Here is a 16,926-nt window from a genome sequence, read left to right as displayed (position 1 = left end):
CAGAGGTCATAGAAACCCCATGCATTGTGCAGAAAGATTCTGTGGGTCCTGGGCCTTTTCTGCTATAGCACCGACTCCAAGGATTCTGGGTCTGTGGCACTGACCAGGTGTCTCTCATCGCTGAGCCTGTGGCAGTGGCCCTGGGGTTGAGCTGTCCTACTGTTAACCTCTCTTCCCTCATCTCCCTTCAGTCCCCCTCGGTGGGTTTCTCCCAGGCTTCCAGACCAAGAATAGAAAACTTTGAGAACCTTCTTTCCAGTCATCTGTTCTGGGTTGCCAAGTGAGTTAGTGTTAAAGGAAGTCACTTTGTCTAGAATGGGGGTGTCCTCTGCCTTGTTCATGGCAGCCTTGCAGGAGTGAGGCCCAGCAGCTGTGGACCGGTGGCTCATGGGAGACCAGCGCTGGCTGATACAAGGAGGCTCTCCAGTTGAGAACTTCTTTTTATGGATCCCAGCTGGCAGGGAAGGGGCCGTCAACAGTTACTCCCGTTCATTATTTCTTGTCTCCGAGGCAGGAGGAATGTTCATGACTTTGAACCCATTTATTTTATTTATTTTTAAATGTTATTTGTTTTTGAGAGAGAACAAAAATGCTCCAGTGGGGGAGAGGCAGAGAGGGAGAGGGAGAATCCCAAGCAGGTTCTGTGCTCAGGGCAGAGCCTGACTCTGGGTGCGGTACGAAGACTGCGAAATCACGACCTGAGCTGAAATCAAGAGTTGGGCCCTTAACCTACTGAGCCACACAGGCACCCCTATTTTAGTCGTGTTAGAAAGCAGCCTCCAAATGGAGACAAGCGGAGCACAGGTAGCTCGTGAAAGTTTGGCACGCGGCATGTGTAGCCAGCGGGCGGGGGGCGAGGAGGACGAGGGGAGCTCTGGATGGCTCTGTTATCCAGAGAGTTAGCCTCCCTGTGGTGCGCTTAGTGATGTCACTCTGTCCTTTATTGTCCGTATCACCTTAGGTTAGTTTCTTAGTGATCCGAATGTGATTCGAAGGAGTTGGAGTCTTTATTGTTTTGGGAATGGTGGGTGTCTCCCGAACCAGTCAACTCTAGGCTGCTAATTAGTCTTCCTGCCTATGTCAGCAGAGTGGGATCATGGCCCCCCTTAGCAAAATGGGATACAGGAGCCAGGGATGGACAGTATAACCAGAGTGCCTGGGAGAGCAGCTTTGGGTGGGGATGTGCGTTCATCTCTGTGCTGGTCTTTGTGAGTGGTAAGGTATAAACCATACTTCCTGCCCTCAGAAAGGTTTCATTGTGCAAACTTTCACGTACCCAGCTGCTTTGGGGCAGTGCAGGTCAACCTGAATGACTTCTCCATCAAGTGTTGGAAAATTAATCAGTGGAGGTTGAGAAAAGAGGGAAACCTGTAAGTCCTAGAAGAATAGGACTGTTCACTTCGAGGAAGAGGTTGAAGGATGACAAGGACTTTTTTTTTTTTTTTTGCCTATGAAGTGTCATAAGAAAGAAGATATGATTGTTTAACAAATGAGTCCAGCCAGCTGCAGTGAAAAGAGAATTCACAGAAGATGGGGTATTTGAGATGGGTTTTAAAGGATGAATAGGAGTTCCCTAGGTGGAGACAAGGACGAAGGGCATGTGTTGCTGGCGGAAGGCATGGGACATACAAGAGCGAGGAGCGTTGAAGGAATGGTGAGTGGTCGGGCATCACTGGGTGGATGGGAAGTGAGAACCTGGGCTGTGGCTGGTGGTGTTGGGGTGGGGAGAGTGTCAGGCAGGGAGTGACATCATCAGATATACACTTCGGACAGATGACCAGGTGTCCTAAGTGGTATTGTGTGAGACTACGTGGATGCCGTGCGGAGTTTCTATGGCTATATGGGATTGGAAGCTAGGAGACGAGTTGGAAAGCTTGTAAAATAATCTGGGTAAGAACCGATGCTGGACAACATCTGCTGAGGTTCCCTTAGGGCACGTTTGTTCCTTGGTGCAGAGCTTCGAGGGGAGGGGAGCTTGGGCAGGGCTCCTCAAGCCTCTGGATGCTCTACAGAGAAAACACTTGGCCACAGTGCTCGGCGAAGTTGGTGTGCAGATGGTGTGGTGGAGATTGTTTACCGGACTGAGGGTGGCCCCTAGGGTCCTGTGATTTCTCATCCGGATCTAGGGAATCAGTTTTGTAAGTGTCCCTGCTGGAGAAGTGAGTAATACAGGGCTCTGTGTTTATGCTTTTCCTCTCTGGGCCACTGGAGTCAGAGGGCTTGGGTTTGAGTTTCCTGTCCTTTCTAGCACGTGACCTTGGGCCAGATTTCTTAACCTCCGTTTCTTTGGATGTGAAATGGGTACAACAGGACTTAACCAGCAGGGGCTATAGGATAGATTCCGTGACGGGGGACAGCTGGCACACAGCAGGATTGAATAAACACCCCTGCCCCAGCTCCTTTGTCCTTCCTCTCCCATGGCAATAGAGACACAGGGAGGGACAGGACTTAGATGCCTGCAGTTCGGTTTCAGCCTGCCTTATGTGTGCTTTGTTGCCAGTGGGTATATGTATTTTTCTTCTCTGTCTCTGCCAGAGTCGGAGAAAGAGCTGAGGGCTTCAAGTCATAGCAGAAGAGACAGAGAGATGAGAACTTCTGGATCACTCGAGTGGTTTGGCCACTAGCAGGATGTCGGGGGGCCAGTGTTGGATCCCCATGTTTTGATGCAACTTAAACGTTGCACATGGGCAGGATGGGCTTTGAGGGATCAGGAGCCCTTTCAGTCTTGGAAACTTGTCTTTCGCTTGGACAGCATTCTGACTCCAACTTTCCCTCCTTGGCGGTCTTACTCTTCTGTGGTTTTATTTATTCTTTTGCTTAAATTTTGCCTTTAGTGAGGACAACCTTTGACAAATGTCTTTGGTTTCTCTATCCTTTCAGTGAGTAGTGTTTTCTTGAGTTTTGTGATTCTGTGGTGGGTAAATAGGCAAGCCTTCAAAAAACATTTCTTTGGGGCGCCTGGGTGGCTCCATTGGGTAAGCGTCCGACTCCGGCTCAGGTCACGATCTCACGGTCCGCGAGTTCGAGCCCCGCGTCGGGCTCTGTGCTGACAGCTCAGAGCCTGGAGCCTGTTACAGATTCTGTGTCTCCCTCTCTCTCTGCCCCTCCCCTGTTCATGCTCTGTCTCTCTCTGTCTCAAAAATAAATAAACATTAAAAAAAAAACACAACAAAAAAACATTTCTTCACCATTTTTTATTATGAAATGTTTCAAGTATATACAAAAGGGAGAGAGTAGTCAGTGAACCCCCTGTATGCATCCCCAGCAACTAACATCTTGCCAGTCACGTCTTCTCCACTCTCCTGTTTTCTTCTTCTTCTTCTTTTCTTCTTCTCCTCCGCCTCCTCCTTATTTATTTTTATTTTTGAGGGAAAGAGCAAGTGGGGGAGGGGCACAGAGAGAGGGAGAATCCCAAGCAGGTTCTGCACTGTCAGCACAGAGCCCTCTGTGGGGCTCAAACTCGCCCATGAGATCCTGACCTGAGCCAAAATCAAGACTCAGGCGCTTAACCAACTGAGCCACCCGTACGCCCCTGTTTTCATATTTTACAATGTCACGGATATCCTATCACTTCTACCGTAAATACTTCAGTATTTTATCTCTAATAGATAAAAACTGGTAAAAGATCACATTTTCTTACCAAAGAAAATTAAAGTTCTTGTAATATTCTCTAGTACCCAGTCCTTTTTCAGATTTCCCAGCTGTATCAAAAGTTTTTCTCACTATTAAAGCACCTGACCTGGAACAGCTGTTCTGTTTTGACTGGACAGTATGGGCCTCCCCTTGCCCTTGCGTTCTGCCATTGCTCAACCCAGTGACCTAGTTTTGAGTGGATAGAAAGCATCATGGAGTAGATAAATAGCGAAGTGATAGCTGACTGAGAGGGGCACCGAGAAGCAATTTTGTGAACTTTTTATTTTGGGAAACTCGCAAACATGCGCAGTAAAAATGACGGCAAAAGTGAAACAGCTCGGTGGTCAGCTCCCCTGCTGAGTGACCGTTTGCACCTGTTTAAGCCGGACACTGCCTTCCAGAATGACCTTGTGAGTCCTGCTGTGATTGTGTATCCTCAATACTGAAAACACAGCTCCCTGGGAGTTAACAGAAGGCTTGGCATTCCCGTCTCAGGAGTCTGATGACTTACTTGTTCAAGGTTGTAGACGCAAGACAATGGCCCTTGTGGGTGCTAGGATTTGACCCCGTTGCTCCCAGTTCTTTGGACGTAGTGTGCTGCCTCACGGAGGCCCAGCTGTCCTGTTGAATCAGCGCCAGCTCTGTGCAGGGCTTTGGAGCGTTTCTTTTGTCGCTACCGTGGTCTGTTAAGAGCTGGGGTCCCTGGGGGTTGGAGAGTTGCAAGGGAGGCCCATTTGTCCCCTTTGCTGTTCGAGGCACTATATCTCTAGAGGGAAGTCCCCTGGAAGTGCCGCCAGCCGTGTGTGCACTTGCTGGTAGAGAGAGCTATGCCTTGGGGGGCCGAGCGGGGTTGGGGGTGGGGAGGGGTGAGGGCGACCAGCCACCTGGCTTCTCCACCGGAGGGGAAGAGGAGAGAAGCAGGGGATCAGAGCTTTGCCCCAGGGGCACCTCATGGCTTTTAGCCCTTGGCTCCCCGGCTGTGGCCGAAGGGAGGGAGATGCTGTCCCCAGTTCTGACACCCCAGTTCTTCCTACGCCCACCTCTCGGCCTCTCCATTCTTACAGGATACATGGCAGCAGCTGACTGGCGGGAGAAAGACTGTCATGTAGTTATAGAGTACGAGGTTTCTCTCCACGTGAGGGGTTCTGGTTCGCCCCCAGCCCCCGCGCTGCAGCACAGACAGCATTCTTCACTCCCTCAGAATCCAGGGTGGTGATCAGGCCACGTGTCGTGGCCTTTTGTGGTGCGGGTCTGCGTCGTGTTTCCTTGGGAAGGAGGACATGGCTCCCCTGATTGGGGTGTGTGTGTGTGTGTGTGTATCTGGCCTTGGGACGGGGTGATGCTGATGCTTCCTGGGTCCTGGGAATGACAGTGTGGGGGGCCGAGGCGGGGAGGGAAATACATTTGAGTGGACTTGCAGAGAGGAAGGTGCGGCCATGCTGAATTTGGGGAAACCCTCCGCGTTTGAAGAATTTAAGAGATGGGGTATGTGACTTACGCCCTCGAGCAGGCCATTTTAACTTGTTAGGCTCTTGAATTTTCTTCCGTAAAGTAAAAGGATTGGTTTACACCGTTTCCATTGCCTTGAGCCCGAAGACTCGGTGGTTTGTGGACCAGGGATCAAGGTGTGGTGGTGGCTCCTGGGACCGTGTTGGGTCACGTGGGCTTTGACTTTGGGCCTTGCTGCCGGCCTCTGCCTCGGGCCTCTGCCTCAAGCCTGACCCCAGACCTTGCCGGTTTGTAATTCTGTAGCCAGCGGACACTGCTCCAGCCCAGCCAGCCTGTGTGCGAGAGCAAGAGGAAGCCCGTAGAGGAACACGGATGTTGCCTTGCTAGCTGGGGTGGGGACGGCTAGGCACCTGTCGTGTCCCTGCACCCACAGAAAGGATTTGGTTTGGGGTCCTGCAGGGAGGTGCCACTCCTGGTTAGCAGGTTTCGTAATCCGCTGGTAGTTGAATGGGGTAGGAGTATGTGAAGGGGTCAGAGACCTCCCGCTGGCTGACCAGCTCTGACATGCCGAACTGGACTAAGTAGCCCCTGGTGGCCTGGGGAAGTACAAGGCATGTGCCTTCCTCCTGCCGGAGTTTTTGGCTGAACTGGGGAGATTCGGTAGGATGACAGTGGTGCCACCCTAAAGCAGAGGGACAAGGGGCACACGAGTGGATCCGGAAGCCCTTTGGTCTGATTGGGATGCGTATGCTTGCGTCCAGAGGTGAGTTGCGGGCTGATGCCCAGCACAGAAGAGGAGACAAGGTGGGCTCAATCTTGGAGGAACCTCCCCAAAGCCCCCAACTGAAACCCTTGAGTTCGACCCACCTCTGGTCAGCACGAGGCCCGGCGTGACCACGGGGAGTAGGGGATCATCCGGCCGGAAACTAAGTCACTGCACACTATTGGGTTGGCTGGGCCTTCCCATACCCAAGGTCTAGTCACATCGTAGCCTCCAGGTTCATTATGGGTTTTTAATTTTTTTTTTCATGTTTCTTAGAGAGAGAGAGACAGAGTGAGAGCAGGGGAGGGCAGAGAGAGAGGGAGACAGAATCCGAAGCAGGCTCCAGACTGAATTGTCTGCACAGAGCCCAACACAGGGCTGGAACTCATGAATTGCAAGATCGTGACCTGAGCTGAAGTCAGACGCTTAACCGACTGAGCCAGCCAGGCGCCCCATATTATGGTTTTTAAACGTATGATTATTTATAATCTAAAGCAGGAATGCAGATGCTGTTTTATTATTATTATTTTTTAATTTTTTTAACGTTTATTTATTTTTGAGACAGGGAGAGGCAGACCATGAACGGGGGAGGGTCAGAGAGAGGGAGACACAGAATCCGAAACAGGCTCCAGGCTCTGAGCTGTCAGCACAGAGCCCGACGCGGGGCTCGAACTCACGGACTGCGAGATCATGACCTGAGCCGAAGTCGGATGCTTAACCGACTGAGCCACCCAGGCGCCCCTACCTGTACTATTTTGAAGCAGGTAATAGCTTTTTAATTTTTATTATTTTTTTTTTTTAATTTTTTTTTCAACGTTTATTTATTTTTGGGACAGAGAGAGACAGAGCATGAACGGGGGAGGGGCAGAGAGAGAGGGAGACACAGAATCGAAACAGGCTCCAGGCTCCGAGCCATCGGCCCAGAGCCCGACGCGGGGCTCGAACTCACGGACCGCGAGATCGTAACCTGGCTGAAGTCGGACGCTTAACCGACTGCGCCACCCAGGCGCCCCTTTAATTTTTATTATTAAACAGCTTGTCTCCAGGACAGAGCAAAACTATTTGACCTTGATTTTTCTGATCCCCTGAGGCTCCTCGGACCCGGGATCTGTTAAAGAGCTTTGGGGCCTGTCCCCTGAAATGGCTTCAGGCCCTCCGTTATATCTCCCGGAACTGCGCACAGCTTCCTCATGGGTTTCAGATATACATACCATGGACCTTTCACTTAACTTAGAATCTCTATCGTTTCGTTTACTGTATCCTGTATTAGGCAATTTGCTGTTAACTGATAATGGCTCAACCTGTACCTGATAACAGTTGGGACTGAGTGAGAATTGTTGTCCCGTATGCTCAATTGATTCTTAGATGTGTACAAAATCGATCCAGGAAAACTGAACTGGGTAGAACTGATGAAAAGCTCCATGGCACAAGCTGCATTTAGTAAAGGTTGATATGGATGAAACTATTCAGTGGATCAAACCTATGGATTTGAAATAGGAAAGAACTGATCCTAATTAAAATAACTGACCAAAGAAAAATGAAAAAAATTAGGAACACTGGGTTTGAAAAATGATCAAGGACCTAAATGGGCTTAATGGCATTTTTTCTAGAAAATGCTTGCAAATGAAAATGTGTCTACTCTGGGATAACTCTGATTAAAATGTTTGTATCCAAAACATCCTCAGGGGCCGAATGGCCTCGTCAAAATGGCCGGCACCCACCTCTGGCCAGACAGTAATTTTTGCTCAGACAGAAGTTGTTTTTTGGTTTTTTGTTTGTTTGTTTGTTTTTTACTTTTTTTAAAGTTTGTTTATTTTGAGAGAGAGCGTGTGCTCGCGCAAGGAAGCAGGGGAGGGGCAGAGAGAGAAGGAGAGCGAGAATCCCAACAGGCTCTGTGCTGACACAGAGATCGAACCCACGAACCGTGACCTGAGCTGAAATCAAGAGTCAGATGCTTCATGGACTGAGCCACCCAGATGCCCCCCCCCCCCAGAAGTTTGAAAAGGGAGAAGAAGGAGAGGAAAATTTCCGAATGGAAAGACTCAGACTGTCAGCTGCTGATGAGTGGGATTGCTCGGAATAGACGCAAAACTCTGGAGCTTGAATTGAACTGAGAACGGATGCCGCTGTTGTCACTGTCTGTTGTCCCCTTTGATGTTCATCAAACATGCCTCCCTCCCTGAGGCCAGCCCGGTTTTTGATCCTGCTTTCAAACATTTTGATTTCCTCAGGTGGCCTGGAGAGGAATCTGGGACTTTTCTTCACGAGCTTCTAGCTGGAAGATGGGTTCTTTTCAGCAGCACATACAACATTCACTCTAAAGGGCAAGGGCAAAATTGTATCAAGTGTAAAAAAAAAAAAAAAAAGACAAAAGGCCGGGACAGAGGGTGTCCTCCTGGTGGTTGCTCAGTGCAGCGACCATACCCTGGCGCCTGTGGGGCTCAGGGCCAGCCCAGTCAGAGCACCGACCCGGCAGGAATAGGCCAGGCCTCTCTTTCCCCAGTGACCTGCGGCTCATGTCAGCTGAAGGGTCAGTGCTGACCTCATTCTCGGGCAGCCTCTGCTTCCCCCCCACAGGCTGATGTCTTTCCGACCCTGTTTAGATGGAAGTGGGCGTGCCCCCCACTTCCATTTCATGCCCAAGTATCCAGCGGCTTCTGGAAACCTCGTTGCTCTGTAACTTGCCCTTCCAGGAGGGCCCACACTTCCCTGTGTCTCTTCCTTCCCCGCCCCCCCCCCCCCAGCTTCCCTGTGAGTGGATCCCAAGTTGTTCCCAACAGCAGATAGGGAAACGGTGTTGGGTGGCAGGAGAAGTTAAACCCAGCATTCAGGATCAGCTCCCAGACCCCACGGTCGGCATGCTGGCTCCACACTGTGAACACTCTGCTCTGACGAAGCAGCCTGTTCCCTGCCTGCTCTGGTGGGGGGGGGGGGGGGGCGGGGAACAACGTGCTCCCCTTGGTGGTTGGCCTGGTTTCTCCCGGTAACCCCCCTACCTTCTTTGATCTGTGTAGCAGTGGCCAGTGTGGCCTTGATTAGGGTGAAGGCGTAAGACCCAACTTAGCTTGACCTCTTTGTGAGGAGTTTGTAGCCCCAGCAGGTGGTATTTAATAGAAATCTAGAACGGAGGCTCAGGGTTTGAACCTTGACCTCACCCTTGGTGATGTGGAGCAATTTATTCAACCTTTCTGTGCCTTGGTCTCCTTTATAAAATAGGGATGATCATTGGACCACCCTCATCGCATAATTTTGAGATGGAAATGAGGCACTGTACTCAGAACACCTTTCATACGTTATCGGACTCAGGAGAAATGCCCAAACAGTAACTGCTATGATTATTATCCTATAACCATCTATGTCCACCCTTAGGGGTTTGCTAGTGGTCGGGTACAAGACTGGTCTCATCGTGGGGGCTTCCTCTGTGACGTAAGGCCATCCCCAGCTGGAGTATGGCTTTGGGAAGCCATGTGACAAGACTCCTTCATCTTTCCGGTTTCCTTAGCTGACTGGCTGGTGTGTTAGTGACACCTGCATGAGCCATAGTGGGAGGCAGCAGTCCCACACGACAGCTTGAATTCCCGTCTCATCTTTGGCCCCCTGAGCAGCTCTTCTTGCTGTGTATTAGTTACAGGTAGGCTGTCCAACTCTCCAATGATTGTGTCCTTGCCAGAGGTCTACACCTTGGCAGATACTGCCTGGCGGAAGAGAAACAGCCCTGTTTAGGGGTCAGAGGCTCTGGTTTCCTGGCTCTGGCCAGGCCTCAAGAGCTGTGTGACATTCGGCAAGTTGCCTTGCATTTCTGGGCTGTCTTTTGAAAAGTGAAAATGAAGGTCTTGAACCGGGTGGTCTGTAAACTTCCTCCTACTCTGAACCTTTGTTGCAACCACGTAAATGTCCGGATACCGTTGTTCCTTCCTGAGACCAAATATGGGCCGGGTTGGAAGTCCAATGCAGCCTCTCTCTTCTCCCGGCAGCCTCAACCACGGGGTCCTCTTCCCTCATGCCCCCCCCACCCCGCCCCGCCTTGTTGATGACACAGGGGACAATACGTGTGAGTGCTTCATAGTCACAACTGGCCCCAGGCCAGAGTCTAATGAAGGTCACTGTCAAATTCATTCGTAAGCAGCCTTTTAAAATTCTTTCCAGCGAGCTGTTTCCATGAAAGTCATTAGTATCCCTGAGTCATGAAGATATTTCAAATTTTCCTATGTTGCGTCTGACAGTGAAAACCCAGCTCCCCCAACATTTTCCTCGTCGGTGCTCTTCTAAGTAGAGCCTCAGCCAGTTTGCTAACTGGGTTTCTCTGCAATGAGACCCACTGTCTGATTTGTGTACACCGGGGAGTAATATATTCGTAACTAGAGCTTGAAAGGGCCTTTTTTTTCTTTTTTAGAGTTTGAAGATAAAACTTGTTGGTGTTGGTCATGCCAAAGATTTCTGGGTGTCCTCTTTCATACATTGGTGAGAACCAGATAGTCAGCTCTTGGTGGGATTGCTAAGTCAGTTTCTGATTTTGGTGGTCATGTGTCCCCCTTGTGACGAGCCGTCTCGGAGGTAAGCCCTCCCCAGGTAGATATGTGTGTAAACTCATGGGTGCCTCCTGTATTTCCATGACCTAGCCTGGTGTCTCACCCTCTCCTGGATGAATCTTCCTTAGGAAACCTTTGATAAATCATTCTGTCTTCCCTGTGTTCCCATAGCGCTTTCCACCTCTGTTAAGGTCACGATCTGTCTTGGATTGGAGTTTGTACTGAACGTGTCTGTTTTCCTGACTGACTTGGAACCCCTTATTTGGTGTGGGCCCCCTGTCTCCAGAAATCAGGTTCCAAGACGTATCTCAGCAGTGTTGAACGGAGTATATCCTACTAGCAAGGGTACGATAGAATGTTTCCTGCCTTGCGTGTGCACCTGCCTGTGAATGTGGTTTTAGAAAATGTCTTATGAAATGCCTTACAAAGAAGCTATGAACTTTGGGATTCTTTAGGAATCCCCGAAAGTTTGGTTCCTTGGGCTTATTAGTAGTAAAATGGGCTGTGAGCAGCCAGAAAGCTGTTGAGGGAGATTTGGCCAGTCTATGCTAGTTGCTGTAGTCCCTTCTGTCATGTTTACAGAATAGCCCAGCTGTATAGAAGGGAACGTGTGATCACTTGGGTTTAGATTTAACCAAATGTAGCACAAAACTGGCTTAAACATGAGTCTTTATTATATTTTTTTCTGTCATTTAAAAAGTTAGGAGGTAGGCAATCCAGGGCAGGGACCTAACTTACTTTTCTTGTACCCTTAGGAGAGTTGCCTCATGATCCAAAATGGCTGTTGAAGCACCAGCCATTGTGTTGATAACACAAATGGAAAGACAAAGAAGCCCTCTTGGAAGGCTCCAAGAGTGTCCATTTATATCTCATTAGCTAGAAGTTAGTAACAGGAGTCCTAGCTAACTTGACGGCTGGGAAGTAAGGTCTTTAGCTGGCACATTGCCTCGCCGTAAGACACAAAGGCTCTCTCACCAGGGAAGATGGAGAGAACAGACTGTGGTCCTGAAGAGCCACCCACCATTTACTTGAATAAATGAGTAGGTAGGGAAGGGATGGAGAGATGCCAGTCGGTTTCCGTGGGTCAAGTGTTGACTGAAGCCTCCGACTAGATCTTTGATATGACAAGGCCAGCACATTTCTGACACCACCACGTGGGAGAAAGAGCCTTGAGGAAAATTCAGAAACTCACAGACTTGACAGAAAGCATGTTCTTCTAAAGGCCCCTTCAGATGGGCCTCCTTTTTTCCTTCCTTGTAGAGATCCGGTTCCCTTACTTCGAACTCATCAGATGCAAGATAGCAGGCGAAAAGGGTGCGGGTCTGTGATACAGCAGCCACATTTCAGCTCGCTCTTTTGTTTGCTGGAAGAAAGAAAAGCTTCATAATTCAAATAGGGAGACGGCGGGGGGGGGGGTACGAGGGGGGGGTGGGGGTGGGGGCGGGGAAGAGAGTTTACCCTTAAATGGTGCTGAATTGAAATACTAACATTTCCGGAGCGCCTGGGTGGCTCAGTCAGTTAAGCGTCTGACTTTGGCTCAGGTCATGATCTCACGGTCTGTGAGTTCGAGCCCCACGTCGGGCTCTGTGCTGACAGCTCAGAGCCTGGAGCCTGTTTTGGATTCTGTGTCTCCCTCTCTTTCTGACCCTCCTCCGCTCATGCTCTGTCTCTCTCTGTCTCAAAAATAAATAAACATTAAAAAAAAATTAAAAAAGAGAAATACTAACATTTCCTTGAAAAAAAACAAACACAAGTACAAATCCCGCCTAGGGAACTGTTAGAATCCTGTGGGATTGATGGTCTCTTGGTGTGGTTCAAAGCCCATAGGTGGTCTGTGGGGCAGGTTGGGGGTAGCTTTGAAGTGCCAGGTCCCAGTGCCTCCCCACTTGTCCCTCAGTGCACCTAGGCAGAAGGGGGTGGGAGAGCCACCGGGGCTGTCCTCTCATGGGACTTCCATGGACTGGCCTAGAGGCCTGGGGTCTGGAGTGACGTGTCATGTGCCGAGAGCATCCACACGTGCTCAGTTGGTCAGTTCTGTAGGACGCAGGCCCCTTGTCCCCATGTGTGGCTGAGTTACGCCTGTGTGGGCATGTGGCCTGGGGCCACGCAATGGTCACAGCAGGCAGGCCCCTGGGCTACTGGTTGAAGCATTAGCCGGGCGTTCCCTCAGGCCCACGCTCTTCATGTTTTTTGAAACTTTTTTTTTTTTTTAAGTTTACTTACGTATTTTGAAAGAGCGCATGTGAGTGGTGGAGGGGAGGGGCAGAGAGAGACGGAGAGAGAGAAGCCCAAGTAGCCCAACATGGGGCTCTACCCCACCGACCCCGGAGATCATGATCTGAGTGAAATCAAGAGTCAGACGCTCAACCGACTGAGCCACCCAGGTGCTCCTGTGTCATTTTTGATAGCAATGTACGTATTTTAATTTTAATTCTAGCGGAGTTAACATACAGGGCTATATTAGTTTCAGGAGTGCGATATAGTGATTCAGCAATTCCATACGTCACCCAGGGCTCCTCGAGATACGTGTGCCCTTCCATTTTGAAATTTTGATCCTCCTCTTTGTCAAGGTCTCCTGCAGATACCGTGTCTCATGAGGCCCCTTCCTCCTGGCCCCCCCACCAAGGCTGAATTTTTCAGGTCATCTTGTCCTCCAGTCCTCCGTTCCTGCTCATTCTCTTTTCGGAAGGAGCCCCGGATTCCCTCTCCTGGAACCAGTTTCCTCTTCACACCCTGGTACTGTCTGTATCTCCCTCCAGTAGCAGTCTTCGCGCGCAGCTCTTGAGAACGGTTTCTGGATGTCCGCTCCATGCCTGTTTCTGTTCCCCGACCAGATTGTCATCCTGGAAGGTCAGGCTGGGTGTGGTGCACAGCACGAGTCCACCGTTTGCTGAAGGGTGGAGAGCGGCACCCACAGGGTCGCAGAGCTGTTCCTTGCCTCGGGGGCTGCTGTGTTCCAGGTCTGTTTTGTTCCCCTTAACCGTCTGTGCCCTGTGGTTCCCGAAGACTTCCTCTAAGTCATGTGAGACTCACCCTGGGGATGGATGGGGATGGTTGTTCCTCTTGCTCCTGAGCCCCAGGGGCTACCCCGTGGATGTCCCCGGGGTTTGTGGAACTGATCTGGTTAACCAAAGGTGGTGGGTAGGCGGCTGCAACGGGCCAGCGTGTGCTTGTGCTCTGCTGGGAAATTCAGAGTGGTGGCCGGAGGGTTTTGTTGCTGGTTCCTGATGCAATCTCATGGGCCACTCTTGGGGGAGAAGTGTTTACTGTCCAAAAGAAATAGAAAGTGAGCCAACAATGTAATTTTAAATTATCCGGTAGTTTCATTAAAAAAAAAAAAAAGTCGAAAGACACAGGTGAATTAAGATAGTCTATTCAACCAACGATATCCGAAATACCATCATTTCATCATGTAGTCATTCTGAATACGGAGATGGTTTAACAATTCTTTTTTCGTACTAAGTCTTTAAAATTTGGGGCGCTTTAGGGGCACCTGGGTGGCTCAGTTGGTTAAGCGTCTGACTCTTGGTTGGTCTCAGCTCAGGTCATGATCTCACGGTTCGTGGGTTCAAGCCCTTGTGTCAGGCTCTGTGCTGACAGTGCAGAGCCTGCTTGGGGTCCTCTCTCCCTCTCTTTCTGCCCCTCCCCTGCTCGCGCGCTCTCTCTCTCTCTCTCTCTCAAATAAACTTAAAAAAAAAATACAGAAAAATACCTTTAAAATAAAGTCTGAGGTGCTTTGCACTCAGCATGGATTAAGGACCTTTGAGGTGCTCAACAGGCGCGTGCGGCTAGCGGTGCTCTAACATACAGCCCGCTACGATTTGTGTCCGTCGCTCCCTCTGCCTGTCGCTGTTGGTGAGTGCGAATTGGACGAGAGCCTATCTGGCAGAGTGACAGCACTTAGTGGGACTTTGAGTAACTGGGGTCACAGCTCTGCTGCTCGCCCGTGTCGGGTGGCCTGGCCGGGTCTCTCAGAGCCACAGTTACCACCTGTAGAATGAAGGAGGCCGTTGGACTGCAATCCCCTGGGCCCCTCTGGCTCTGACCTGTGGGCAGAGAGCCACGGATCTGGGCAGGGATGGTGCTGGGAACTGCTGTGTCTGCCGTGGCATCCTTAGCAAATGAGAGCTGCTCTACGAAAGGCCACAGCCGGCCTCACCTGGCTCGTGAGGGGCTGGTTTGCCGTCTCCAGCTGACTGAGCCGGCATCCGTATCTGACCTCTTGGGTCCTGGACTCTGGAAATCGTCTGCTCCTCTACCTGCTGCCTGTCCCCTTATCCAGCATTTGCGAGGCCCTGCAGGTGCCCGGCTTGTCCCCACGTGGGAAGGCAGAGATGGACAGGGCAGCCCCCGACCCTCAGGAAGCTCATCTTTTGGAGGGTGTGACGGGCCAGAGGGAGCCCCTGCCGTTTCCTGAGGCCTCATGAGGGTTCTTTCTTGCACAGGCCCAGCTAGAAGCTCAGAAAGCCACACAGGACTTCCAGAGGGCCACAGAGGTGCTCCGAGCCGCCAAGGAAACCATCTCCTTGGCTGAACAGCGGCTGCTGGAGGATGACAAGCGGCAGTTCGACTCAGCCTGGCAGGAGATGCTGAATCATGCCACCCAGAGGGTATGAGTCACAGCCATGTGTGCCGGGAGTGGGGGGGGGGGGGCTGGTTCGTGCGCATGTGTCTGTGTCTGCAGGTGGGTGGGGGGGCATCTGCGTCAGTGCCTCCCCTTTGTGGGTGGGGGGTGGGAGCATCCTTCACACTGCTCGTCCATGCGATCCAGACTGGTTCTTTTATTTATTTATTTATTTTAACGTTTATTTATTTTTGAGACAGAGAGAGCATGAACGGGGGAGGGGCAGAGAGAGAGGGAGACACAGAATCGGAAGCAGGCTGTAGGCTCTGAGCCATCAGCCCAGAGCCCGATGTGGGGCTCGAACTCACGGACCGCGAGATCGTGACCTGAGCGGAAGTCGGACGCTTAACTGACTGAGCCACCCAGGCGCCCCGCGACCCAGACTGGTTCTGATGAGCTCTGCGTGCCCTGCTTCTCCCAGCAGAGGCTTGGTGCCTAAAAACACTCTCTGAAAGTCACAGGCTGTCTCTCCCTGGGGTCTCTGCTGGCCTGGTACTAAGGTGTACTCGGAGTGAGTCTCCCAGTAATGGGTACAGCTGTTCCTTCCCTGGTCACTTGAGTTTGTCTGGTTCGGATCCTCTCTCTGAAGGTCTTGACTGTGGATTGGCCTTCCCAGAGGGACCAAGTTGTTTTCCGGGGTCTGTTCCCACTAAGTTCCAGGAGAATGGTTGAATATAGAATCCAAGGTGGAAAACCTTGATTAACGGCCCCAAACCACGTAGGGCCTGGACTGTGTGTGTGTGTATGCACGCCCGCACGTGTCTATAACGTTGGCGGGAGGGTGGGGGCCATGGTAGATGAAACCAGAATCCAGTGGCCACTCCAGCTTGGCCTTTGGGCTCGGCTGGGATTTGAGGTGGCAGCACGGGAGCCGGAAGTGGGCCGTGTATGATCTTGACCCCAATTTGACTCCTAGGTTTTGTAGCCATTATTGTTCGGGTCTTTACCAGCTCACATGACCTGCGCTCTGACCACACTGCTCAGAATCGAGACAGCTGCTCGGTTCAGCAGGACTTGATACCTTCACCTAACTCCACTGGGTTTTCTAGGAGTCGCACTGAGTGTTCTCGATACCCCCCGCCCCCCCAGGCTGACTTGGCTTGCCGCAGGGTGGGTGGGTGAGCTGACATGTGGCTTTGGCGGCTGTAGCTAAGGCCTTAGACGGAGGGGTGATGGAGAGGAGGCAGTGGGGGAGGGTAGCCACAATTCCCCCTGGCCTTGCCACCTGTGGGGCTAGGAAAGTCAGGAGTTGGTGCCACAGCCTCTCCTTTTTCAATGTCACCTGCCACAGTTCAAGTCCCAGGGGATCTGATAATTAAAGATGGGCTTGTGCTTCCCTAAATAGAAAGCCTGACATGCAAATAAATGACTTCCAGTCAAATCAGCGTCGAGTGTACTGCCTCCCTCTGAAGCCTGAGATACGGGCCTGGCTTTGTGTGGCTTTGGGCCTCCTGCCCCCTCGTGGACATGATGCCCAGAGAGCCAGACACAGGCCGAGCTAGCTTTTCTGGGTCAGCCCGTCAAAAACCCAAGTAGAAGTTGGAAATCTTGGAAGTTTACAAGCCACAGGCTGACAGATGTGGAAAGGACCAAAACAAAAAGAAGGGAGGTGGCGGGGGGGTGGGGTGGCTCAGTCAGTTAAGCGTTTGACTTCGGCTCAGGTCATGATCTTCCGGTTTGTGAGTTCTGGCCCCGTGTCGGGCTTCTTCTGTCAGCGTGGAGTCCACTTTGGATCCTCTGTCCCCTTCTCCCTGCCCCTCCCCCTCTTGTTCTTTCTCTCTCTCTCTCAAAACATAAACACTTAAGAAAAAAAAAGGGGGGGTAGCTTCTTCTAAGAAATTAGCGAAAGAGCCGTTTCCTTTTTGCCCTCCCTCCCCCCCAACTGGAGCTCAAAATCAGGCTTAATAAAATCATTTCAGAAGCTATTT

At 51.1% G+C, this 16,926-nt stretch overlaps 1 protein-coding gene across 1 annotated transcript in view; it reads left to right on the top strand.

Annotated features, from left to right (window-relative positions):
• The window catches only part of SH3BP5 (SH3 domain binding protein 5), a 77,171-nt gene that overhangs the window by 45,663 nt on the left and 14,582 nt on the right, over nucleotides 1-16,926 (top strand). The window contains exon 4 of the mRNA XM_043595432.1: nucleotides 14,820-14,984. Within this exon, the coding sequence (XP_043451367.1) occupies nucleotides 14,820-14,984 (165 nt within the window). The remainder of the gene's footprint in view (nucleotides 1-14,819; nucleotides 14,985-16,926) is intronic.

This window comes from Prionailurus bengalensis, chromosome C2, assembly GCF_016509475.1.
Source record: "Prionailurus bengalensis isolate Pbe53 chromosome C2, Fcat_Pben_1.1_paternal_pri, whole genome shotgun sequence".
NCBI lineage: Eukaryota > Metazoa > Chordata > Mammalia > Carnivora > Felidae > Prionailurus > Prionailurus bengalensis.
This window is presented reverse-complemented; position numbering and strand designations above follow the sequence as displayed.